This window comes from Mobula hypostoma, chromosome 9 (assembly GCF_963921235.1).
Source record: "Mobula hypostoma chromosome 9, sMobHyp1.1, whole genome shotgun sequence".
Classification (NCBI taxonomy): domain Eukaryota; kingdom Metazoa; phylum Chordata; class Chondrichthyes; order Myliobatiformes; family Myliobatidae; genus Mobula; species Mobula hypostoma.
The window spans coordinates 120,789,557-120,816,756 of record NC_086105.1 but is presented as its reverse complement, the minus strand read 5'-3'; the positions used below and the strand labels follow the sequence as shown (position 1 = coordinate 120,816,756).

At 41.0% G+C, this 27,200-nt stretch overlaps 1 protein-coding gene and 1 long non-coding RNA gene across 2 annotated transcripts; one reads left to right on the top strand and one right to left on the bottom strand.

Annotated features, from left to right (window-relative positions):
- The first annotated feature begins 207 nt into the window (after positions 1-207).
- On the top strand, positions 208-27,200 carry eci1 (enoyl-CoA delta isomerase 1). Its single transcript, XM_063059027.1, has 7 exons — positions 208-299; positions 9,718-9,855; positions 10,603-10,730; positions 11,909-12,055; positions 14,587-14,708; positions 19,947-20,125; positions 22,752-27,200. Exons 1-7 carry the CDS (start codon positions 260-262, stop codon positions 22,919-22,921), a joined length of 924 nt encoding a protein of 307 aa, XP_062915097.1. The 5' UTR covers positions 208-259; the 3' UTR covers positions 22,922-27,200.
- Positions 4,274-10,515, bottom strand: LOC134352002 (uncharacterized). Its single transcript, XR_010019323.1, has 3 exons — positions 10,491-10,515; positions 10,221-10,254; positions 4,274-4,830 (listed from the first exon to the last, which is right to left on the bottom strand). It is a non-coding gene; the product is annotated as an uncharacterized LOC134352002 (long non-coding RNA).

Below are 27,200 nucleotides of genomic sequence, written 5' to 3'. Positions count from 1 at the left end.
GGACGGGAGCAATCAGCGAACGTACGACCATTTCGGAGATAAAGCACAAAGTACGGTTTTCGAAAGGACTCCCCCTCACCATCTGCAGGATCATCGTGGATTTGCAGGCCGGACAACACAAGCTGCAGTTCCATCGCAACTCGAAAGGCAGAGCTGCTTCCGCCCCGCAGCTCGAAAGGCAGCACTGCTTCCGCCCCGCAGCTCGAAAGGCAGCACTGCTTCCGCCCCACAGCTTCCGGTTTCTGTTCCCCGGCAAAAAATGGCGGCGCTGTTGAAGGCGGTTCGAGGGTTTTGTTCAGGTCTGTGACACCGGGGTCCAGCGGGTGGCGGCCTCCGGGTGCAGGCCGGAATTAACTGGACCGGTACCAAATATTGGAGGGAAATTAGGAATTGTAGGCTCGGCCCCCGTTCTTCGCCTGCCCGGCACCAGGGCACTGGCTAGTGCTAAACCCTTTAATGCTCTCTGCCTACCTGGCATCAGTGGACTGCCTGGTATCACTATTAGCGGCAATGAAGTGCCAGTATCCTCTCTGGTATCACCACAGTGCTCTTACCCTACCCAACATCCCCACAGCTTGTACCATTCACAAGCAAGAGAAAATCTGCAGATGCTGGAGATCCAAAGCAACACACAGAACGCTGGATGAACTCAGCAGGCCTGGCAAAATCGATGGAAAAGAGCAAACAGTTGACGCCTCCGGCCGAAACCCCTAATCAGGACTGCTCTTTTCCATGGATGCTGCCTTTCCTCCTTAGTTCCTCCAGCGTTTTGTGAGTGTAGCTTATACCATTACCCTACCCAATGTCACTATAACACTACACTATCTAGTACATCAGTGGCAATTCTCACTTCGTACTGCATTCACCATTCCTACTCTACTGCGTTCTCTATTGATACAGTGCTATCATTACTGATCACAAATACCAACCCTAATATGTTAAATGTACAAGGCCTGTGCACCTTTTACTGCCAGTATGTGGATCATCTCCAGTAAAAACAGTAATATAGTGATTGTCAATTGCCATATACCAATAGAAAATTGACCTTTATATCTTTAGAAGGTATACTTTTGACCTTGTGTCCTTTCCATGTGCTGTACAAGCTTATTTGTGCAATTGTCTTCATTTAAATTCCAATTAAATGCCAAATTGTTCCTGTGCCACCTAACAGACTAAACCATTTAATTTATAGCAGTGTGGCTAAACTTGCTAACCTTCAGAGCAATTCAATGATATTCAGAAGTTTGAGAGCTGCAAGGTATGCATTTTTACTGCAGACACTCCAACTTCTAGAAAGTTGTTAAGCATAATCTTCCTCTATCCTATTTACGGTGGAATTGGAGGCTTTGTGATTCTCCAATATGGTTGTGTTTGGGAATGTTCTTAGCAAGTTCTCAAATAATCTAGGGTTTCTCAGCCAAATGTCAAGGAAATACTAATTTGATGAATTTCATCAAAAAATACTGTGATTCAAAACAATATGCTGTTAATTAAAATGAGTCATATGATGCTATTCTTGTAATGAGGATACTGGTCCTGGTAATTGCTTCCAGAATTCATTTGTAGACTCTTAACATGCAGATCATGTTCAGAGCTTGCACTTCTTGGAGTTCCGGTAATTCTATCTATACAGTGAATGTTTCCATAATCATCTTTTTGAAAATAAGACTCCTTCACTCCTTCATCAATCATAATCAAGGTAGGAGAAGCAGAGTCTGAAGTTCAGCAAATCTTCAGATCTGGCCTGAAAGTCATCAAACAGTTCTAGCAATTTACCTTTGTATTTGTTACTTTTGCAATCTTTTACCTGGACTTCTGGTGGCATGTTTACTCTAGTTTGAATTGCAGAAGTGTCAAGTGATTACGTCTCTGCACAAACTTTAACTGTTATAGAAGTTGATAACTATGAGAGGGGACAGAATACAACCTTATTCTTGCCTTGGACAGCTAAACGGAGAGCTTAGTATCAGTAAGGAGTACCAGCTCCTAGTCCATTACTCATCTTCAAGTTGCAGATAGGATTTCCTGTTTTCTTTAGGGAAAGCATTGATAGGCTCCAAAATTTCCACAAAGCTATTCAAGTTAAATTTGATAACTTTATGGATATATTTAGTAGTCATAGTCATACTTTATTGATCCCGGGGGAAATTGGTTTTCATTACAGTTGCACCATAAGTAATTAAATAGTAATAAAACCATAAATAGTTAAATAGTAATATGTAAATTATGCCAGGAAATAAGTTCAGGACCAGCCTATTGGCTCAGGGTGTCTGACCCTCTAAGGAAGGAGTTGTAAAGTTTGAAGGCCACAGGCAGGAATAACCTCCTATGACGCTCTGTGTTGCATCTTGGTGGAATGAGTCTCTGGCTGAATGTACTCCTGTGCCCAACCAGTACATTATGTAGTGGATGGGAGAATTGTCCAAGATGGCATGCAACTTGGACAGCATCCTCTTTTCAGACACCACCGTCAGAGAGTCCAGTTCCATCCCCATTTTGTGTTGGAATTCATATTGCAATTGCCTGCTTTTGGAGATTGTGATAGTTGATGCAATGAACAGAAGAAATCCTGGATGTTTGGGATGGATTTCAAGAGTTTGGTAAAATCTACATACAGCGTAACAGAGATATTAATGTAGGCACTTGGTACTTTCCAATAATTTGTCAGCTACAATCAGAATCAGGCGTAATATCACCGGAAACACGAGGAAATCTGCAGATGTTGGAATTTCAAGCAACACACATAAAAATTGCTGGTGAACGCAGCAGGCCAGACAGCATCTATAGGAAGAGGTACAGTTGACGTTTTTTATGTGTGTTGCTTAATATCACCGGCATTTGTCGTGAAATTTGTTGACTTTGCAGCAGCAGTACAATGCAATTCATGATAAATTAAGATAAGTAGTACAAAAAACAGAATTTTTAAAAAGAATTTGTGAGGTAGTATTCATTGATTGAATGACATTTGGAAATTGGATGGGAGAGGGGATGAAGCTGTCCTGAATCACTGAGTGTGTACATTCAGGTTTCTGTACCTCCTTCCTGATGGTAACAATGAGAAGGGAGCATGTCCTTGGTGGTGGGGGACCTTGATAAAGCCACTTCTCTGAGGCTCCTTGAAGATACCTTGGATGCCTAGTACCCATGATGGAGCTGACTAATCTTATAGCTCTCTACAGCTTACTACGATCCTGTGCAGTAGCACCTCCCCCCAAAACCAGACAGTGATTCAGCCAGTGAGAATGCTCTCCATGTTACATTTGTAGAAGTTTTTGTGTGTTTTAGGTGACAAACCAAATCTCCTCAACTCCTGATGAAAATATAGCCACTTATAGTCTTTACATAAGCACCATGATTGTTTATTTTACCACCACTATATCCAACATTTTTCTTTTATCCAGAAATAATGAAAAATATTTTTGTAATTTGTTTTCTTTGTGGCTTCATTGAGTAAAGCTGATTACTTCAAATTGCCTTGTATTTAGTTCTCAACATTAGCACCAACCTGGGAGATCAAGAATACTGTTTCTCTGTAACGAGGCACAAAATTGATATTTAATTTATTACTTACAGAAATTTTGTGTTATCTTCATCTAAACTATGGGGTATGATTTAAAAATTAACCAATTTCCCCTGGGATCAATAAAGTATGACTATGACTATGTAATCACCTTATATTCATACAAGGTAACCATAGATGACAACTTGTGATTGGTTTTAAAGTGACAAATGAAGTTGCTCAGTTTGTACTGACTGAGTAATGCTTTGCAGATAATTCACATTTAATCAGTACTAGTTTAAAACTTCTGGCTGTTTCTTCATAACTTGGTTTCATATAAGATGATTTATTTATTATCTGCAGTTAATATGTGTTTTGAAAGCCACATATGGTATTTTTAAAGAAAAATGAGTGAAAATATTGGCTCATTACAGTGCTGTAGGTGTCAAATCTGTAAGGAAGCTGCCACTTGCATCTAAGACCATACCGTACTGTGTCCTACCACTGAATTCCACATGGAATCGGAAAATAAGTCTAGGATTCCTCTGCATCATCCAACCTACTGTAGGATGGAAATCCTCATTTGTCATTTTAAATACTAATGAATGTTTATTAGTGCATTTGAATATTTATTCATGCTATAATGTTTTAATAACTTGAATACTTTTATAGAAAAACAAATAATGTATTTATTGTTTCTTAATTAAAATAGTTTATTCGTTTCACTTGTGTCTGACTAGCAGAGCTATGTAAGCATTCACAGAACCCCTCAGACTGGCAACGGAACATTGCTCTGTCAAAGGCTGCCAGAATATTCAGAAAACAAGCATCTGTGATAGGTTGTGTGGGATGTAATTGTGCCCTGTCACCTGACTCTGAGATTGAAAGTCCTAAGACAGTATGAACTGGCATCCACATAAACTTAAACGTAGGGGTGGGGACTGAGTCAGAGCAGTGGGCCGAATCATTTGCAGTTCAGCCAAGAAAATCTGCCTGGTTGATAATTATTGCAAGCAAGGATGTTTATGGCTGAGATAAAAATTCAAAAATAGTTTGACCCTTTTTTCAGCTTTCTCGGTTAAAACGGAAAAAGTCAAGTCCAACATAAGCTCCTGCGTTTAATAAGACACTTAGTTCCACTTCTTATGCAGTCTCTTATCTTCTGAGATTTAGTATTTTGTGAACTTGCTGAACGTTTTCTATTTTGTGTATTCATGGTGTGCTGGTCCACTTCTATTTGGATTCTCTCCTCTTTCATTACTCTTCCTCAAACAGGCTATTCTACTCAGCACACACAAAGTGCTGGAGGAACTCAGCAGGCCAGGCAGCATCTATGGAAATGAAGAAACAGTCAATGTTTCAGTCTAATCCCCTTCTTCAGGACTGAGAAGGAAGGGGGAAGATGCCAGAATAAAAGGTGGAAAGAGGGGAAGGATAGCTGAAAGGTGATAGGTGAAGCCAGGTGGGTAGGAAAAGTCGAGGGCTGGAGAAGAAAGAATCAGATAGGAGAGAAGAGTGGACTATAGGAGGAGGCGACCCAGGGGGATGTAATAGGTAAGTGACAAGAAAATAAAAGGGCCAGAGTGGAGAATAGAGGGGTGGAGGGGATTTTATTTACTGTATTAATTGTCCCCTACATTATTACATTCTAGGTTCTTCCCTCATTTATTTTCATATTTGTCATCAGGAGCTATTATTTATTTCATAACTGAATACAATTCTCTGGCCCAATGTCAAGATTTATTTTCAGCTTTTATTTAGAAGCTGTTGTTGGAGTTGCTATGGGAATGAAATAGCATCAGAAGTTTGTAAGTCCTTCCCCTAGAGTGCATGGGTTTTCTCTTGGTGCTCTGGTTTCTTCCCACATTGCAAAGACATTGCAGTTAGTAGCTTAATTGGTCATTGTAAATTGTCCTGTGATTAGCCTCAGGTTAAATGAGGTGGGTTGCGGGGAAGGGCCTATTGCATGCTGTATCTCTAAATTTAAAAAAAAAGAATAGAAGTTAAGTAGTTCCAAGGCAAGTTGCTGGAGTCAACATGGCTTTGTGAAAAAGAAGTGGGGCTTGGTCGATTTACTATAGCTCTGTGACATTATAACTATCAGGACAGAGAAAGGTGAATGAGGATCTGGATTTTCAAGGGTTCTTTGGTGAGGCAGCACAAGAAGGTAAGAGCTTATTGCTCTGGGGACAGTAGAACAGATAGAAGATTAGATAACCATTCACACTTAGATGAGCCATGATTAGCGAAATCTCAATTTACACCTGTCACAATGATATTTGGGAAAGCAAGTTGTAGGAAAATGATGCAACATGTCTGCAAAGGGATATAGATAGATTAATTGAGTGATCAAAACAATGGCTGATGGGGTATAATGTGATGTTATTCATTTTCAAAGCTAAAATGGAGAAGTAAAATACTGTTTAAATGGGGGGACTACTGAATGCTGCTGCATAGAGAGATCATGAAACACTTTCCAAGATGACGGCGTGTTCAGACGCAGCGACCACATCATCTCTGGACGTAACAGCTCGTCCGTGTCCGGTATGTCTTTGTCACGATCGGAAAATGCAACCAGCTATGAAATATACTGTACACTGCAATTCTACCTCATTATGAACTGTTGAACTGCAGAGGAGCTCGGCAGTCTGGGCTTATTGTGCACACCATTGCCTGCTACAGACCTCCGTGAGTGATACCATAGGAAGAGGAGCGCAAAGAAACGAAAAGGGGGAAAACACGTTGGAATTCAGGAACAACTTAGGTTGAAGCCCTTCAGGTCAGCTCTCCCCTCATTCTTACTGGCAAACGTCCGCTCACTTGAAAATAAACTGGACTACCTGTGCCTGAGACTGAAACAGTGAGGTAGAAACTTCTGTGCACACATTCTCATGGAATCAAGACTTCATGAATCCATCCCAGACACAGTCATCCAGCTGGAGGGTTTCAGTGCGTTTCAGGTTGACAGGAATCCAGCAATCTCAGACAAGGCATGCGGTGGTAATATCTATATTTACATAAATAAAAACTGGTGTACAGACGCTTTAACAGTGGTGCCCCATTGTTCACCAATGATTGAGTTCACTTTTGTGAAGTGCAAACCATTTTATTTATTGAGGGAGTTCACCACAATTGCATTGGCAGCTGTATATATCACCACACCCTCTCTGCTAATGCCAGCGATGCACTGTGTTGGTATACAGCGCTATCAGTATTTTCAAACTAAGCACCCTGAAGGTATTTTAATCATCACAAGCGATTTTAACCATGTGAACCTAAAGACAGTCCTGTCTGAATTCCACCAGCATGTTGATTTTGCTACCAGAGGTATACACTATAGAAAATACACTAGACCTGGTTTACAATAACATACCAAGTGCCTATAAAGCAGTTGCTCAATCCCACCTTGGCCTCACAGATCACGTATTTGTCATGTTAATTCCAGCATACAAACCATTGATCAAACGGGTCAAACCAGTTCTAAAGGTGGCAGAAACATAGTCCGACAGTGCAGTCTCTGCACCACAGGACTGCTTTGATAATAGGAACTGGAGAATATTCAGGGAGGCTGCTACCTATGGCAACCATGTTAATATTGAGGAATATGTGGACTCTGCGACCAGCTACATAGAGAAGTGTACTGAGAATGTTACCATCATGAAACACATCCAGGTGCGGGCAAATCAGATGCTATGGCTTACTGCAAAGGTCCGTGCCAGGCTGAGGGATTGTGACACACACACAGAACACTAGAGGAACTCATCAGGCTGGGCAGCATCTATGGAAAAGAGTATAGTCGACGCTTCGGGCCTTCATCAGGACTCATGATGCTTTACCAGGATGCTTCACTTCCTGAGAGGTTCAATATACTCTATATCCAGTTTGATGCGCAGAAAAAAGTGCTGGTGAGGAAGGAACCCCTTCCCCCAGGTGAACAGATACTCTGTATGGCTGAAGCCGAGGTGAGGCAGACCCTGGCCAGAGTCGACCCATGCAAAGTTGCGGGGCCCGATAATATACCAGGTCCGGTTCTGAAAGACTACAGCCCAGCTGACGGATATATTCAACATCTCTCTGGAACAATCCATTGTCCCTTTGGCTTTCAAGGTGGCCGTCATTCCAGTGCCAAAGAACGAGACAGTAACCTGCCTAAATGACTATTGTTTGGTGGCATTAACATCAACCATAATGAAATGCTTTGAGCGGCTGGTCCTGGAGCACATTAAAGCCTTTCTCCCGGCTACACTAGATCCTTTCCAGTTCAATTCTCACTCAAGTTGATCCACTGATGATGCAATAGCCTCTGCTCTCCACTCTGTCCTGTCCCAATTGGAAAATGGGGTCTCATATACCAGACTGCTGTTTATATACTTCAGTCTGGCGTTCAACGCCGTCATACCCCAGAAACTGGTGGGAAAACTGTCCTCACTGGGTCTCAACACCTCCCTCTGCAATTGGATACTGGACTTCTTAACAGTAAGGCCACAGTCAGACCGTGTGGGCAGCAACATCTCTAGTCCCATTACGTTGAGCAGTCCGCTACTGGTCACACTGCTGACACATGACAGGATCCAGCTCAAACCGTGTCATTAAGTTTGCAGGTGACACAACAGTGGTGGGCCTTATCAAGAACGATGATGAACGGAGTATAGAGAGGAAGCGGAGCGGCTGGTGTGAGAACAGCCACCTAAGCCTGAACTTGGAGAAGACAAAGGAAATCATTGTGGAGTTAAAGAAGGTGTAGACGAACCATCCCCCTCTGCGAGTACATGGCTCTATGTAGAGAGAGTTAAGTGCACTAAGTTCCTGAGAGTTCACATCATGGATGACCTCACCCGGTCCCTTAATATTATCTCCCTGAACAAGAAGGCACAGCATCACCTCCACTTCCTAAGATTGAGGCAGACAAGGCTCCTAGCCCCCATTTTAACTGTGTTTTACAGGAGCACCATTGAGAGCATCCTGACAGGTTGTACCTCCATCTGGTATGGGAGGAGTTGAGTATTGGACCAGAAGTCCCTACAAAGGACTGTGAGCTGTGAGAACAGCTGAGAGGATCGTAGGGGTCTCTCTACCATCTACCGGAGACATTTATCAGGAGTGCTGCATATGTAGGGCCCTTACTATTATTAAGGATCCCACCCAGCCATCCAGCATCCTCTTTGACTTTCTACCATCAGGCAGGAGACTATGATGCATAAAAACAAGAATGGTCAGGATGAGAAACTGTTTCTTCCCCCAGGCCATTAGGTTTCTGCACTCCTGGCCGCATCGTATTCAAAGTGTCACTGGTTAATCTGTTCCGTACCTTCCAATATTTAAAATTAATGCACTTTAGCTTGTGATTTATGTGTGATTCATCTGTAGACTTATACGTACCTTCATAAGTTATTGTGTGTTATGTGTACTACTGTGCTTTACTCCCTGGCTCGAAGAAATAGCTTGTTTCTATATAATGTTGTATGGTTCTATACGTTATATACATATATATATTTAAATGATAATAAACTTGACTTCGTAGTTAACATGCAGATGCAGCAAGTTGTAAGGAAAGCAATGAACTATTGCCCTTTATTGAAAGGGAAGTAGAGTACATGTGTACAGAGATCTTGCCACAACTGTGCTGGGCTTTGGTGAACACTATGTTCACTGTTGGTCTCCATATGTAAGTATACTTAAATATATTGGAGTTAATTCAGAGAAGGTTCAAGAGGTTGATTCCTGGAATAGATTGGGGGGAGGGTTGGATGAGGAAAGGTTGAATCTGTATTCAGCAGAGTTTAGAGACTCAAATGACTTTGAAAACATTAGATTCTGAGAGGAAAGTAGAATCAGGACCAAGTTTCAGATTAAAGGGAATTTGCTATTTAAGAGGAAGATGAAGAAGGCTTGAATCTGTGAGTTGACAATATTTGGAATGCTCTACAACAGAGTCTTGGAAATGGAATTACTGAATAGATGGATTTTTAGACAATTGGAGAATTATGCATAAAGGAGAAGGGGCAGGAAGGTGGCATTGAATGCAAGGTCCTATCATCCATGATCTTATTGATGGGCCGTGTGACCTAGTACTGTTCATGTTCCTTGTGTCCTCATGAGATCAATTTAATAAGAAGTGTAAGATTATTACTGTACCACACAACGAAAGAGATATGGCTAGGATTAGATTTTCGCATTCCCTCTCCATATAACAGCTGCAATTTTTTTTTGTGTTTTAGGACATGCATCACTTAACAGTATTAAGAATTTACAGTATAAGCCAGGAAGGATTTTATGCCAGTTACCATGTAGGGCATCAGGTCAGAGGAGATCATTCACAAATAAGAACATGGTCGTGGAACTTGACAACAATTCAGGTAAATACAGAATAATCTGCCTCTGTAAACTTTTGCCAATATAATGGGGGGGGGAGGAATATGGGCTCCCTGCAGAAAGGGACAGGAGAATTTACAAACGAAAGTAAGAAAATGACAAAAGAATTAAACAAATTCCTTTGTGTTCGATTTTCTGCATCTTCCCCGACAAATTAACTAAAGAGCAGAGGGATAAGTGAGAATGGTAAACTGAAGGATTTGTTAAAAAATGTTACCAGAGAAGATGTTGATCTTGAAAACTTAAAAATCGCCAAATTACTGATCTCCCAGTGAGTTTTGAAGGACCGGCTATAGAGATGGTGAATGGTCTGGATCTTACATGATTCTATAGAAGGGTAATTACTTACCTTTTACTTACTGAATCTCCCATCAACTGTGGAACTAAAACAAAATTAAACATGAGGTTATTGATGACTGAAATTATATGCTAAAGTTCAGGGGTAGGGATTGAATCATGTATTTCAAAAAGCCAGAGATTTTCAACTGCGCTGTGTATACAACCATTTCAAGACATTGCAGTTATTCCACTGTAGACAGTGAATTCATTGTAGCAGAAATGGAACAGCTATCACTATAACTCTATAAATGTTTTTAATAGATGTGCAAAGCCTCCTTACCCTCTGGTCAAAATCCGTATTTTTTTCCTGTTCGCCATCAACTTCTGACTCACTTTTCATTGCATAAAAGGATGACAAAAAAAAGAGTTTAAAACTTATCATTTATTTTCAGGAGTTGCTGTGATTAAAATGAAGAAGCCTCCCGTTAACAGTCTAAACCTGGAATTTCTCACAGAGTTTGCAATTAACCTAGAAAAACTTGAGATGGACCGAGGATGTCGTGGAGTTATCCTCACTTCTGTATGTATGGTCAATGATCCTGGTTAATTTATTCATGGAATAACATAGCATTTATTCTATCAGGATTATGCAGGCTCTTTGGTAGAATGACTACATTCATTGTGTTCTTTATACAGTTCTTCTGTAGATTTCTTTTGTTCCAAGTGAAACATACAAATAATTATCTTTAAAATGTTCTAATTGAATCTGTTCTCAACACTGTTACGTTTTATAACTTTAAGACATGAAACTAATTACAAGAAAAAGATGGGAACCCAGGAGAATGTGTCTAGTTTTGTTTTTACTTTAAGCAAGACACATAGGCATCATGTGGTAGCATCATGACGAATGCATTTCATGTATTTTTACATATAACCCATAATAAATTATTTAAACAAATAAAGAATGCTTACTTAAATATCACTGAAATATTAAATCCACAACACTCCTCCCTGCTTAACTACAAACTCCAACCAAATACAGAATGTAACTCAACATATATACAATATACTATATGATACAACTATTATATCGAAACATCCGCAGCATAGTAAATTTTAAATCTTCCCATGCATGCCTAAAGATTTAATTGCTGTGGAGGTTTTGTTACACTTGTGGGATAATGTCTTTCCTGACAAGGAGAGTGGGTCACTTTGCTTGGCAGGAGGGACTTGTGGTTGTGAAACTATCTCGGATTCTGGGGCCTTCTCCATGGTAGTTGTAGGAGCTGACTCTGGGACTGCAGGAAGTGGTTCTGACAGCTCTGGATATCTTTCTTCTGGATGTGTTGGCATCCCAAGCAGTGCGTGGCAAGCTTCACTGGACGATGTGAAACATAATGTGTGAGTAAAGTGTCTGCCGTCACCATTTCTTTTACCTTTTGGAAAGCCACCTCACACTGCTTTGTCCATTGCCATTTCTTCCCAATCTGTAGTAATGAGTTCAAGGGGTGGAGCACAGAAGCCAGCTCCTCATTGGTTGGTATATCAGGCATATGTTCACACAGTAATGAATCTGTTCCCAAGGAACATAGCTTTCTGAATTAATGGTGTGGCCTGAAGAAACAATATGTACAATAAGGAATTTCACCTTAAAATTAAATCAGTCCAAAGTACAAGATGATCATAATAAGCTTTCTAAGTCTTTGATTTTTTTTCTACCTTTCATAAGGATGAAATATAATTATGCTTCAATTTTAGTCTATCCCCAACATCTTTTCTGGTGGCTTGGATATCACTGAGATGTATGGGAAGTCACCGGAGCATACAGGAGAGTTCTGGAGATCTGTTCAGGAAATGTGGTTGAAGTTGTACGGATCTAACTTGGTGACCATTGCTGCAATCAATGTAAGTGATCCAATAGTCATTACAATTTGTAAATTGTTTGTTTGGATTGTTATTTATCCTGACATTGTTCATAAAGAAAACAATTGAAGTGGAACATGAAATCCTACAGAACCAAGTTCATTTAAGAATTTCACATTTGTCATTTACTTAAAAAATCAAACAGATTTTGATCTGTTTGAATGGATAATGTGTATCGATAAAGCAACACCAACTTTGATGGACAGGTTATGTCATCCAAGTGCCAAGCTCATGTTTCCTCCAACAGATCCTTTACTCCCAGTTGAAGGAAGGTTATTGAGCTTCTGGTGGGCAAAGGAAACACTTCAAAGATAACATCAAAATCAGCCTGAAGAAATCCAACGTTACATCTAAAAACTGGGAAGACATTGGACTCAATAGATACACTTAGAGGAAATCTGATTAAGTGGGAACTGCGTTAAATGACTGTGACCTCTGCTGTGCTGCAGACAGCAAACCAAAAGACTCAACCACTAACCACAGCCACCTCTTACTTTTGCCCACACTGCACCAGAATATGTGGATCTTGGTTCAGCCTCTACAGCCACCCAAGGACCCACAAATAGACAATCTCTCAATAGAACATCATACTCGAGTGATCACACTACTACTTTGTCCTGGATATGTGCAAAGGAGAGGTAAAACAAAAACAAAAGAATGTAGTAACTACTCCGCAGGTCGGGCTGCATCTGCAGGAAGAGAAACAGTTACCATCTCTATTTAGAGACTCTTCATCAAAACTGAAAAGGAGACAAAAAAGTTCGTGAAGCTACAGCAAGGGTCAGGGAGTGTGAGGTGACATCAAGCTGATAAGAGGGTGAAACCATAGAGATAAACTGTAAACAAGGTTATCTGAGGTAGCACAGAAGTTTGAGGGACTGTTATTCATTTACAAGATAATGGTGGATACCAAAGAAATCAATGTGTTTGCTTTCTTATTCAATCAAGAATGGACTACAAAGATATTTTCATAAAGTAAAATAAAAAGCTGCAGTGCTGTAAATCTCGTAAAAAGGCACAAATGCTGGAAATACACAACTGGTCAGGTGGTATCTGAATGGAGAGAAACAGATTTAATATTTCAGAGCAAAGAACACTCATTTTATTTCCACATTCCTTCGTACTAAGGAAGCTGTTTTGTAAGGCATTGCCTATTAAGTTGAGAAACAAATCTTTGGCTGTGTGCCTTTAAACTAGCATCATCTGCCATCAGAATTCTGCATGGGCATTGAACCCATGTAGCCTACCTCACTATTTTTCTTTTTTGCTCTGATGTAATATTTTATTAATTTCTTATTGTAATTTTCTAGTTTTTCTTTTTATTATCATGTGCTGCAATGTACTGCTGTCGCAATGTGACAAATGAAGGGACTGGGAATGTGACTCTCGCTAAACACTGATGAGACCAGCTGGCCTGGGATTAATTGGAGGAAGAGACTGTCAAATTACGTGGGCAGGTCAGTGAAGTTTTGCCAGTTAGGACAGAGTATACACTGCAGTCATTATTGGCTCGTGAGAGGTCAATGCACAGTATGTTGTGTATTGAACCCATTACGGTCTCTACTGACTCCCACCTTCACACTTTGCAGTTCTTGCTCAGAACACTTTGCAGTTCTTGCTCAGAAATAAACTGAAGTGGCACCCAAGATATTTGCACACCAGTCTCTAAGTAGAACTTGCATATACCTAGACTTAGAACCAAGATTACTATCAAATGATAGTAGGAGGAGGAGAAGATGGCGACGCAACGCAGCGCGCGCAACCGTTCCGAATGAATATCGATTATGTGTAACTAGGGGGCCGTGCACAATCCGGATTTGATGGAGACAGCCGTGAGAAGCGCAGGGGAACATCTGGAGTAACTTCTGAAATGCCTGCTTCGCTGCTGCTGTGAAGGATCTTCGGAGACAAAGGCCCCAAATCCTCGGCTTTGCCTATTGCCTGTTGCCAGGGCCGGGGTCGAAATGCTCGACAGAGATGGTGCTCGGTGCCCGATGTCGAAGAGGTGGTTGGAGGCTCGGAGTTTTCGGGTGGACTCTGAGTCGGACTGTGGTTGGATGCTTCTAGGATGCTGCATCGGCAAGTTGGCGGCGCTGGAGGTTTACCGTCTGCGTGAGATGATGGGACTTTCGAGAGACTTTGAGACTTTTACTGTGCCATCGTCTGTTCTTATCAAATTACGGTATTGCATTGCACTGTTGTAACTATATGTTATAATTATTTGTATTTTGTTAGTTTTTTAAGTCGGTTTGTCATGTGTTTTCGTGATATCATTTTGGAAAAACATTGTTTCATTTATTAATGCATGCATTACTAAATGATAATAAAAGGGGACTGTGTGTCCTCATAATCATAAATGAGTCATTCTGTCTTTTGCTTTTAACTCTTCATAGCTGTCGTGTATATGGGACTTTTATTCTTAAAAGTAACAATTGGAAACGTATTAAGTAACTCAGCTAATGTAGTAGACAGTGGTGCATGTTTTGAAATCGGCATTTTGGTTATTATTCTAGGGAGCCAGTCCTGCTGGAGGATGTCTCATGGCAATGGCTTGTGACTACCGTATTATGGCAGATAATCCAAAGTATGGGATTGGCCTTAATGAGACAAAGCTTGGAATTGTTGCACCTTTCTGGTACGTCATCAAATATTATTCAGCTAAATATATTATTATTATTATTATTGTGTATTATGCGATTTGTCAGGATTCTCAATCTCATAACTTGAGCTATGTATTTCTTTGATTCTTGGAGTTTACTTGTCTCCACTATTTATGTGCATAATTCTGTCATGTCTTTCTAACTCTTCAATCTCCATTTCTACTTAGTTTGATATTTCCTTTGCTATCCTTTTTCATGTTTCAAATTTCCTTTGTATTCTGAGATCTATAACTCTCTTTCTTGTTTTCTTCCTTATGGATCTTGTTTCCTTTTGTTCTGCATTCTTCAGTCTCAGAATCAGAATCAGATTTACTATAAGACCCTAAGATATAGGAACAGAATTATGCTGTTTAGCCCATGGAGTCTGCTCCGCCATTTCATCATGGTTGATCCATTTTTTTTCTCAGCCCCAATCTCCTGTCTTCTCCCTGTAATCCTTCATACCTGACTAATCAAGAATCTATCAATTTCTGCCTTAAGTATAGCCAATTACTTGGCCTCCGGAGCCGCCTGTGACATCAAATTCTACAGATTTACCAGATTATTGACGTTCAATGTAAAAAGAAGCAGTCCAAACATAGACCCCTAGTGAACACCTCTAGTCATTGGCAGCCAATCAGAAAAGGCTCCCTTTATTCACTCTCTTTGCCTCCTGCCAATCAGCCACTGCTTTGTCCATGCTAGTATCTTTCCTGTAATACCATGAGCTCTTAACTTGTTAGGCAGCCTCATGTGCAGCACCTTGTTAAAGGCCTTCTGAAAACCCAAGTACACTACATCCACCGATTCTCCTTTGTCTATCCTGGTTGTTATTTCTTCAAAGAATTCCAACGGATGTTGTCAGGCAAGATTTCCCTTGAGGAAACAGTGCTGACTTTGGCCTGTTTTATCATGTGTCTCCAACTACCGTGAAATCACATCCTTAACAATCACATTCAGCATATTCCCAACCAATGAAGTCAGACTAACTGGCCTATGATTTCCTTTCTTCTGCCTATCTCCCTTCTTGAAGAGTGGAGTGTCACTTGCATTTTTCCAGTTCTCTGGAACCATCTCGTGAATCTTGAAAGATCAATATTAATGCCTCCACAATCTCGTCAGCCACCTCTTTCAGAACCCTGGGGTGTACACCATCTGGTCCAAGTGATTTATCTACCTTCAGATCTTTCATTTTCCCAAGCACCTTCTCCCTAGTAATGGCAACTTCACTCTCTTCTGCATCCTGACACTCTCGAACTTCTGTCATACTGCTAGAGTCTTCCACAGTGAAGACTGATGCAAAATACTTATTCAGTTCGTCTGCCATTTCCTTGTCCCCTATAACTACCTCTCTAAGTAACACACACAAAATGCTGGAGGAACTCAGCAGGTCAGGCAGCATCTATGGAAGGTGTCTAGGCGATGGTTCGGGCCGAGACCCTTCACAGGGACCAGAGGAAAACAAAGTTGAGGAGTCAGAGTTAGAAGGTGGGGGGAGGGGAGGAAGAAACACAAGGTGATAGGCAAAATTGGAAGGGGGGAGGGGTGAAGCAAAGATCTGAGAAGTTGTTTGGTGAAAGAGGGCTGGAGAAGGGGGAATCTGATAGGAGAGGACAGAAGGCCATGGAAAAAGAAAATGGGGAGGAGCACCAGAGGGAGGTGATAGGCAGGTAAGAAGATAAGGTGAGAGAGGGAAAAGGGGATGGTGAAGGGGGTGGGCATTACTGGAAGTTCGAGAAATCGATGTTTATACATCAGGTTGGAGGATACCCAGACGGAATATCAGGTGTTGCTCTTTCAACCTGAGTGTGGTCTCTTTGCGACAATAGGAGATGCCATTGACAGATATGTTGGAATGGGAATGGAAAGTGAAAGTCAAGTGGGTGGCCATGGGGAGATCCTACTTTTTCTGGCAAATGAAACATAGGTGCTCGGCAAAACGGTCTCCCAATCTGTGTCGGGTCTCACCAATATATAGAAGGCCACACCGGGAGCACCAGATACAGTAGGTGCCCCAACAGACTCACAGGTGAAGTGTTGCCTCACCTGGAAGGACTGCTTGGGGCCCTGAATGGTAGTGAGGGAGGAGGTGTAGGGGCAGGTGTGGCACTTGTTCCGCTTCAGAGTCGGCATCCTTGGAAGAGACTTCGCAGTGTAGCAGTCTCTAGCTCATTTTCCAGCGGACTGATATCTACACTCACCTCCCTTTTACTCTTTGTATATCTGAAGAAACTTTTGGTATCCTCTTTAATATTATTGCTAGCTTATCTTCATATTCCATCTTTTCCCTCTTTATGACTTTTTAGTTGCCTTCTGTTAATTTTAAAAAGCTTCCCAATCCACTAACTTCTCACTAATTTTTGGTCTATTGTATACTCTCCTTGGCTTTTATGTTGGCTTTGACTTCCTTTGTCAGCCACGGCTGCATCATCCTGCTTTTTTCTTGTTTGGGATGTACATATACTGCACCTTCTGAATTGCTCCCAGAATTTCCAGCCATTGCTGCTCTGCTGTCATCCCTGCTGGTGTCCCCTTCCAATCAACTTTGGCCAGCTCCTCTCTCATGTCTCTGTAATTCGCTTTACTCCACTGTAACACTGATACATCTGACTCTAGCTTCTCCCCCTCAATTTGCAGGGTCAATTCTATCATATTATGATCACTGGCCCTTAAGGGTTCCTGTACCTTAAGCTCTCTAATCAATTCCAGTTCATTGCACAGCACCCAATCCAGAATAGCTGATCCCCTAGCGAGCTCTACCACAAGTTGCTCTAAAAAGCCATCTTTAAGGCATTCTACAAATTCCCCCTCTTGGGATCCAGCACCAACCTGATTTTCCCAATGTACCTGCATGTTGAAATCCTCCATGACTATCATAACATTACCCCTTTGACATGCATTTTCTATCTCCTGTTGCAATTTATAGCCTATATCTTTGCTACTATTTGGAGGCCTGTATATAACTCCCATTAGGGCCTTTTTATCCTTGCAGTTTTTTAGCTCTACTCACAACAATTCTACATCTACTGATCCTATGTCACCTCTTTCTGACCATTTGATTTCATTTTTTACCGACAGAGTCACCCCACTCCCTCTGCCTACCAGCCTGTCCTTTTGATACAGTGTATCTTTGGATGTTAAGCTCCAAGCTATAATCTTCTTTCAGCCAACACTCAGTGATGCCCACAATGTCATACCTGCCCATCTCAAAGTGCTGTAAGTCCACCTACCCTTATTCCGTATACTGCGTGTATTCAAATATAACACTTTCAGTCCATATTCATCACCCTTTTCTGATTTTGTCCCCTTTTTACATTGCAACTCATCCTATTGACTGCAATCTTGCCCTATCATCAGCCTGTCTTTGCTAGCAGTCCCTCTACACACTGCGTCTGTTTGTAAACCAACTGCTTCATCCATAGCCCTATCACTCTAGTTCCCATCCCCCTGCCAAATTAGCCTAAACCCTTCTATACTGCTCGAGCAAATCTGCCCGCAAGGATAATGGTCCCCCTCGGGTTCAGGTGTAACCTGTCCCTTTTGTACAGGTCGTATTTTCCCCAGCAGAAGTCCTAATGATCCAGAAATCTGAACCCCTGTACCCTGCGCTAGTCCTCAACCACATATTTATATGACAAATGCTCCGATTCTTACCCTCACTGGCACGTGGCACAGGCAGCAATCCAGAGATTACTACCCTGGCGGTCCTGCTTTTCAGCTTTCTACCTAGCTCCCTAAAGTCGCTCTTCAGGACGTCCTTGCCTTTCCTATCTATGTCATTGGTGCCAATATGTACCAAGACTTCTGCCTGCTCACCCTCCCCTTTAGAATGTTGTGGACCCGATCTGAGACATCCTTGACTCTGGCACCTGGGAGGCAACATACCATCCGGGAGTCTCTATCACATCCACAGATTCTCTTCTCTATACCTCAAACTATGGAATCTCCTATCACTACTGCAGTCCTCTTCACCTCTTTTCTCTTCTGAGCCACAGTGCTAGACAGTGCCGGAGACCCAGTCGCTGTGACTCCCCTCGGTAGGTGGTCCCCCTCAATAGTATTCAAAATGGTATACAAGTCCACAATCCCTTATCCAAAATCCTTGGGGCCAGTTGCATTTCGGAATTCAGAATTTTTCAGATTTCAGATCTGCCCCCCCGCCATACGAAAAAACACGTATGCTCAAGTCCCTTATTTAACCTGTCCCAGTTCGGTGGACTTTAGGACCCGACGGTGCACCAAACCTACACACATCCTCCCGTATACTTTAAATCATCTCTAGATTACTTATAATATCTAATACAATGTAAATGTTATGTAAGTAATTGTTATACTGTATAGTTTAGGGAATAATGACAGGAAGAAATTTTATTTCCAACAAAAACGTTCAATAAAACATAAAAATATACAGCCTCAAACGAACCGAATCAAACACGTGGTAAATGACTTATTGGAATAAATGTAGAATGTCACTGTCACTATAAAACTTCAGTAACTTGTCTCTCTGTTCATTTAAATCATATACAGTGGTAGTTCTGACGCTATTTTCTTTAGTAAGACGCTGCACAGACACACAACGATCAAGCTTCTGCAATAACTCCACTTTCTGCGTGATAGAGAAGATTCCTTCTCTTTTTCTCATTGTTACCCATAGGGGTATCTGCAGCTCTTTTTGACATTTTCACAGTGAAATTAAACTCAAAGTCAATAATGAACACTAAATATCAGTGAACAGCAAATGCATGTGTAACCAGTATGAGCGCTGAGCCACAACTGACATCTGGCGGCCCCTGCTAGTGCTGCCACGCCACACCCGAGTGACGTCAGCTGTTGGCGGAAAAAACTTCGGTTTTCGGAGCTTTTTGGATTTGAGAATTTCGGATAAAGGAATGTGCACCTGTACTTATTATTGAGGGGAACAACCACAGGGATACCCTGTACTGGTGGCTTATTTCCCTTCCTTCTCCTGACAGTCACCCATTTACCTGCCTCCTGCAACCTAGTGGTGACTGCCTCCCTGTAGCTCCTATCTGTCAATCCTCAGTCCCCCGTATGAGCTAAATGTCATCGAGCTGCAGCGTGGTGCACCAGAAAAGTCGACTATCTCTTTGCTTCCCCAGATGCTGCCTGAATTGCTGAGTTCCTTCAGCAGTTTGTTTTTTCTTGCGCCATTCATTAAATACTGAATGGATTTTAATTTAAAGTGTAGCTTTTTCTCCATGTCACCATCAAAGGTTCAAGGACACCATGAAAAATACCATTGGAAGGAGAGCTACAGAGCATTCTCTTCAACTTGGCATTTTGTACAGTGCTCCAGAGGCTTTGAAAATTGGACTTGTTGATCGCCTAGTGGCACAAGATAAAATTATGTCTACTGCTTTGAGCACGATGTCTGAATGGTTGACTATTCCAGGTAAAACTTTTCTAAATTTAAAAATAGTAAAACGTAAAATAGTTCTGATGAATCTTTTTGAGGAAGATTTTATTTTATCCCGCAAAAAAATTAAAGAAAAATGTTTACATTAAAAGGTGCTGAACATGTGCTCAGTTGTAGTTAAAAATTACTTTGTCACTGCATAAATTGGAAAAAAAACAATACTAATTTTGTAATCTCTGAATCTCGTGTGAATGTTTCACATTGAGAAAGTCTTTGAGATGTGGTTCCATTAGAGTGTTAAAATTCAGCCTCTATGTTCTTTATTTGCAAAATATGTTTTTGTTTGCCAAAATCAATAACTCTACTTGGTTATAATAACCTTTGGCCTCATCTGAGGTTCTAACCAGAACACGATGCTTTCATACTAGCTAGGGCCATGAAAAATTTACACAAATTTGTACACTGTAATCATGTAATCATAGAAAAAGGGAGCCTGCAATACCTGCAAATGTTCTTAAAGCAGTCATCTTTATGTAATTATCCTCTACATTTTTATCTGTAGTCTTGTAACTTCTACATCCTCAAGTACCTTTTTGAGTTACTTTATTTTCTTTTATGAAATCAGCTTTTCAGATCAAGTTTTAAGATTCTGAGGACTACTGCATTAAATAAATAAGTGTGTGTATTGTCAGCGATTTTGAATGTGTATTTTATGATTATCTCAGTAGGGGAGATAGTTTCTCTCTATTTCACATCTCCCTTTAAAGCTGTAATCATTTTATTCTGACCCACCTCTTTGTTTCAAGGATGGCAGTCCTAACTTACCCCCATTAAAGATTTTAAAGATTACCTTTATTTGTCACATATACATCAAAACATGCAGTGAAATATGTCATTTGTGACAATGATCATCACAGTCCAATGACGTTCTGGGGCAGTCCACAAGTGTTGCCATGCCCACAACTTACCAACCCTAACCCGTATGTCTTTGAAACATGGGAGGAAACCGCAGCACCCAGAGGAAACCCATGCGATCATGGGGAGAACATACAAACTCGTTACAGGCAGCGGCAGGAAATGAACCCCAATCTTACAGCTGGTGCTGTAAAGTGTTGTACTCGCAGCGATACTACCAATGACATGCCCTAAAGCCATTACTAAACCATCACTAAAGCCCCTTATCTCTGCTAACTTATGGTAAACCTCCCTTGTTTTAAGCCCTTAACTTCTTAATCTACATCTAGTATTGTTCACAGTACTCCAGCTAAAGCCTAAGCAGCAATTTACAAAATTCTAGTCTGACTTTTTAGTTTTCTATTCTGTACATCTATAAACCAAAGTAACTCATCCAGTGCCTACATTAAAATTATTTGTATAGACACCAAGCTTACCTTGCCAGTACTTTTTCAAAATTGTGCCATTTATATTGTGCTGAATTTCCATAGTTGGCCTCCAAGAAGACACACTGTACACGTCTTTGCATCGATAACCATCTTTTATGCCTGTAGTAACAATGTACTACTGTTACAGAAACTAAACTTAAAATAGTCTGTTATCTGAGTTCATCTCTACATACTAGTTCTTTTTTAGAAGTATTTGATCATCCATTTTTTAAGTAACATTTTAGGTTTACCATTCATGACCAGAATATAGAAAGTGTGTGTGAACATGTGAATTGGGTGCAGAAGTAGACACTTGGCCTCTCAATCTTGTTGCACCATCCAAAATGAACATTGCTGATTTGAATATAACCTCATCCACTTTACTGGTATTCCAAATATCCTTTTCCTCCTTCACATCTAAGTGCATGCTTAACTACACAGTTCTGGTTAGGTTACATATCTTTCAGTTTTCCATGTCACATGCTTTTTTGCAATTTGCATTCTCTGAACTTAGCATTCTGTGCTAGTCACAGCACTGAGCTAGTTCTCTGTGCAATTCTATTTGTACAAAGGGGCCTCTAACCTCTCCTCAGGACTATTCCTTAAATGTGACTGAGGTCAGGAAATCAGTGGCGTGGCAGATTGAAGTTCTTCTTCATTTAATTTGTGGCATATCCCTGCATTGCTACTAATTAATCATTTCTTGGTGTACTTTCTCAAGCCCTAAAGAGCTATATAACCTGGCTGGTGGTGCAGTGACATCAGCACCAGACTCCGGAGCAAAGGTTCCCGAATTCGAATCCAGTCGGGCCGCTCCCGGGCACACTTTCCATCCGTGCCGGGTTGAGTGTCGAGCTTGCAACTCGGCCTCGTAAAAAAAACTGCACTGTGAGAAGGACATGGGGGACTACTCACAGAATCTTTCCTCCAAGACAACCACTTGAAAAGTGGTCGCCGAGGCTCTGGCAGAGTATGGCACACAAAAAAAAAAGAGCTATATGTTATTAACTTACTCCCATGGATCCTTTTGTGATCAGCAGTTTATCAGTTACAGAGTAGTTTTCACCCCTCATGGCTTCAAAATGTGGTAAATTCAGTCAATACACACAGCTTGATTGGCAAGACCTAAGAAATGACATAACTTCAGATAGCTTGAATGTACTTTTTAATTCCCATTTCTTAACGTAGGATTATTTGTAATTAATAAATCGCTTTAGGTAAGGTTTTCTCTTTCATTTCTTTTTTGGACCCCTTACCTTCTTAAACCATTTATCTTGCAGATCATGCTCGGCAAATAAGCAAGACCATGATGCGGAAACCAATACTTGAACGACTTTTGGCTCAAAGGGAAGCAGATATACAAAATTTTGTCAATTTTATCAGTAAAGATTCTATTCAAAAGTCTCTTGAGATGTACATGGAGAATCTGAAACAAAGAAAAGCTGAATAACTGTGTTGTTAAACAGGGTGGCATGACTTAATGGGTAATAATTCTAAAGACTCTGAATATCTAATTGTATTTTTCTGTATTTTGATCATTCCAAATGATTTTGGAATATTGTTTCTGTAATTTAATCAATGAAAATTTGCATCTTTTCCAAAATGAAAGACAAATGGAATTTTATGTCCAGACCCTTTATATTGTAAAGTGTGAAAGTGCCTAAATCTGCTGCTATCAGTCTCTTGATTGTGCAGTTTACTCAAGAAGCTTGTTGAATGCCTGAATAGCCTAATAGTAATTGAAACAGTAGCTTTCAGTGTAACTTTTACTTAATTGGTTGAATCTTTACAAAACAAGTCCGGGAGTTTTGGGAATTCAGAATTTAATTTTTGTGGGAAAGCTGAACTATTTTTTTGTTCAGAAGAGATTTTTTAAAAGATGTCTATTTCAAATGAAAAAGTAACTCATAGGAAATTGGCGAAGATGTGAAATCAAATCTACGAAATAACTTGCAGTTGGGGATAGAATTAATCTTTATACAAACTGGTTTTGTCAGTGATCTTAACACAGTTTTAGTTAAGTAAAAGATAGCCAGTAAACCGGTGATTAAAATCAACTACTCATTGTGAAGCATCTGGTCTTTCAGAATCAGTATTAGGTTTATTATCATTGCTTATATGATATATGGTTGTTTTGTGGCAGCACAGTGCAAAGACATAAAATACCTATGAATTACAAAATAAATAGTGCAAAAAAAAAAGAATAATGAGGTAGCGGTCATGTTTTCATGCATTGTTCAGAAATCTGATGGCAGATAAGAAGCTGTTCCTGAATCATTGAGTGTAGATCTTCCAGCTCCTCCATAATGGTAGTAATGAAAAGTGGACATACCCCATATAGTGAGAATCCTCAGAGATAGATTCCACTTTCTTGAGGCACTACCTCTTGTAGATGTCCTCAACGGTAGGAAGGGTTGTGCCCCCGATGGAGCTGGCTGAGTCTTTGCAGCTTGTTGCAACCCTGTACGTTGGAGGCTCCGTATAAGGTGGTGATGCAACCAGTCAGAATGCTCCCCATTGTACATGCATAGAAATTTGCAAGACTAATTTGTGACACACCGAATCTCCTCAAACTATTAATAAAGTAGAGCTGCTTGCATGGCTTCTTCATCATTGCATTGAAGTTTTGGGCCCAGGAAGGATCTTCAGAGATGTTGACATCAAGGAACTCGAAACTGCTCACCTTTTCCACTGACCCCTCAATCAAAGATCAAAGAACATTTATTATCAAAGTATGTATTCAGTATACAACCCTAAGATTTGTCTTCCCCATAGACAGCTACGGAATAAAGAAACTCCATGGAACCTGTTCAAAGAAAATATCAAACTCCCAATGCACAGAAAAATAGAATAAATCGAGCAAATGGCAAAAAATGAGCAAATAACACACAGAATATTAAACATCAAACTGCACAGTAATTGAAACAGTCTAGGAATGTTCAGTTTAGTTCAGTTCAGTTCAATTTAGCACTGTTGTTTGTTGACTGCAGGCTACAGAGTCAGTCCATCAAAATCGAGCAGAGTAGCAGTAAAAAAGGAGTAACCAGAAACCCATATAACATGAACTGCAGAGCCCTCTAAAAACAAGTCCAATCCACAAACATGCTGATCAAAACTTGCCCAAGACTCCTGTACCTTCCTCTGACAGCAGTGAATGAGAGGGAGAGGGAAACAGGTCAAACACAAGCAGACAATGCTGGACACCTGCTCTCCTTCCGCTCTCATCTGATTGATGATTTCAATCTTGCTGGACGTTTTCATTGGCGACTTGGTCGAAAACTGGAGCCAATTGTGGATTTGCACTTCTCCATTAGGTCTCACACTCCGTTCTCAACCATGCCAAATTCTCTCAGAGATAGCAAAAGCACTCAGTCGGTCCAAAACCACATTATCAAGATGTAAATTACAAGCTCCAATTGTACACAGATTGGTAGTAGAAGTATATTTAAAAGAAGGAGAAGAAGTAGTTTCGTGAGCAGACGGCAGGACATCGGCGTTAATTGTGTTGGTTGCTGGCACCATCTTATTTCAGGGTTAGGGTTGAGTACGGGTGTGTGTTCTCCCAACTTCACCTTCCTGAAATCCACAATCATTCTCTTGGTCTTGCTGATGTTTAGTGGAAGGTTGTTATTGTGACACCATTCAACCAGCTGATCTCTTTCACTCCTGTGCACCTTCTTGTCACCATCTGAGATCTCTTTCGCTGTCCTTGTAGCAAAAGCATTTGTATGGTCAGGATTTTGGTCTATGGAGAGCTCCAGAAAGATGGAAGTGGGTTATTTGCCAGTGTTAATGCAATTGGATTTCATGGACAGGTGATTCATGTTTGGAAATGACCATTGTCTTCCACCAACAGCATTGTGTTAGTTGTCATATTTTAGTTCCAGCCTGAACAGTGGTCATGTCTTGCTGCATAGGGGTGTTGCTTATATCTTCAATACAACTTTTGAAAAATTGTTTCACTTTTTATATAATTTGAGAATCTTCTTCACATTTTAGTTTACAAGTGAAAAGGTTTTCTCCAGTCATACCTGTGATCCATTAACTTTAATAACTTTGAAATACAGTGTATGCATTCCCTTCCCCCTTTCCTCTTCTTCAATTCCCTACCCTGGTCTCTACCTCTTCTCCTTACCTGCCTACCACCTCCCTGTGTCCCTCCTCCTCACCTCTCCCCCATGGTCCATTCTCCTTTCCTATCAGATTCCTTCTTCTTCAGCTCTTTACCTTCTCCACCTATCCCGTTACTTCCTCCTCACCCACCCACCTGGTTTTGCCCATCACCACCTCCCTCCCTTCCTCCCACCTCCATATTCTGGCATCTTCTCCCTTCCTTTCCAGTCCTGATGAAGGGTCTCGGCCCAAAAAGTTGACTGTTTATTCATCTCCATAGATGGTCCCTAACCTCCTGAGTTCCTCCAGCATTTTATACATATTGCATGTATTCAACCTTTTTAACCACAGATGATAGACAATGGCAAGACTGTAAATGGCTGAAGAAAGCTAAATTAAAATGTCATTAAGGTCAGAAGATTTCACAGTTAAGCCGAGGATTTACACTCAGTGGCCACTTTATTAGTTACCTCCTCTCATTAACAGGGTGCTTTTGCCCACAAAACTGCCGCTCACTGGATTTTTTTTTGTATTTTGCACCATTCTCTATAACTTCTAGTGATAGTTATGTGTGACAATCCCAAGAGAGCAGCAGTTTCTGAGATACTCAAACCACCCTGTTTGGCTCCAACAATCATTCCACGGTCAAAGTCACTTCGATTACATTTCTTCCCCATTGTGATGTTTGGTCTGAACAACAACTTCTGGTAAGATGGCAGTGTGCTTGGTTGCAGTGGCCTCTCTATGTCCAAGCAAGGACGTAATTGTTCATCCTTTATGACTTTTTTTTGCAAGCAAAAGACACTGCTGGATATTGAAAACATCAAGTACTAAAGGTCTGCTCCATCAACGAGTTGCTTCTTAGCAAGGCATTTTGTACTGTGTTACAACCTGTTAGTCACCAATGGAGGAAGGTGTCGGAGGTGGTGCACGATCCAATAAATGGTGCAAATCATTGCCTTGGACATTTTCCTTCTGGTCACAAGACCCTGTTGGATTTTGGTAATGTACAATATTGCAAGTTAATTTCACTGGTTTGTTTGCATGACTGACAGCAGGGGAGCTGTGTGGCCTTGGTTGTTGCATGAGCCAGGCCCTCATGCCACGGGGTCATCTGCTGCAGTGACCCAGGGGAGGAGACGCTGGAGGCGGTGTCCAGTGGGGGTCCAGGCTGGACCCTCCTGTCAGTGGTTCCCTCCAGTGTTCACTTGGAGTAGGATAACCTGGATTCCTTTCTTCAGTGGCTGCACTGGTGTGTGAATGTGGCTGCAGGACAAACATCCCATGCCATCAACCTACAGGCCACGACACTCAGGGACTTGGGCTATATTACTATTTTTTGTGACTATGTTTTTCTGCTGCCATAGTTATATTGCTGTGTGTGACTGTTGGTACTGTGCTTTGCATCTTGGCCCTGGAGGCTGTATTCAGGTGTATAGTTGAATGACATTGCTACTCCAGCACAGGGCATTGGAGTTCAATCACGGCGTCCTCTGTATGTCCTCCCGTGGAATGCCTGGGTTTCCTCTGGGGTTTTTAGACCTCTGTAGTCTTCGACAGATTTAATGTTGGAAACACAGATTTGGATTGAGCACACTGTTAGTAGCATGTGAGAT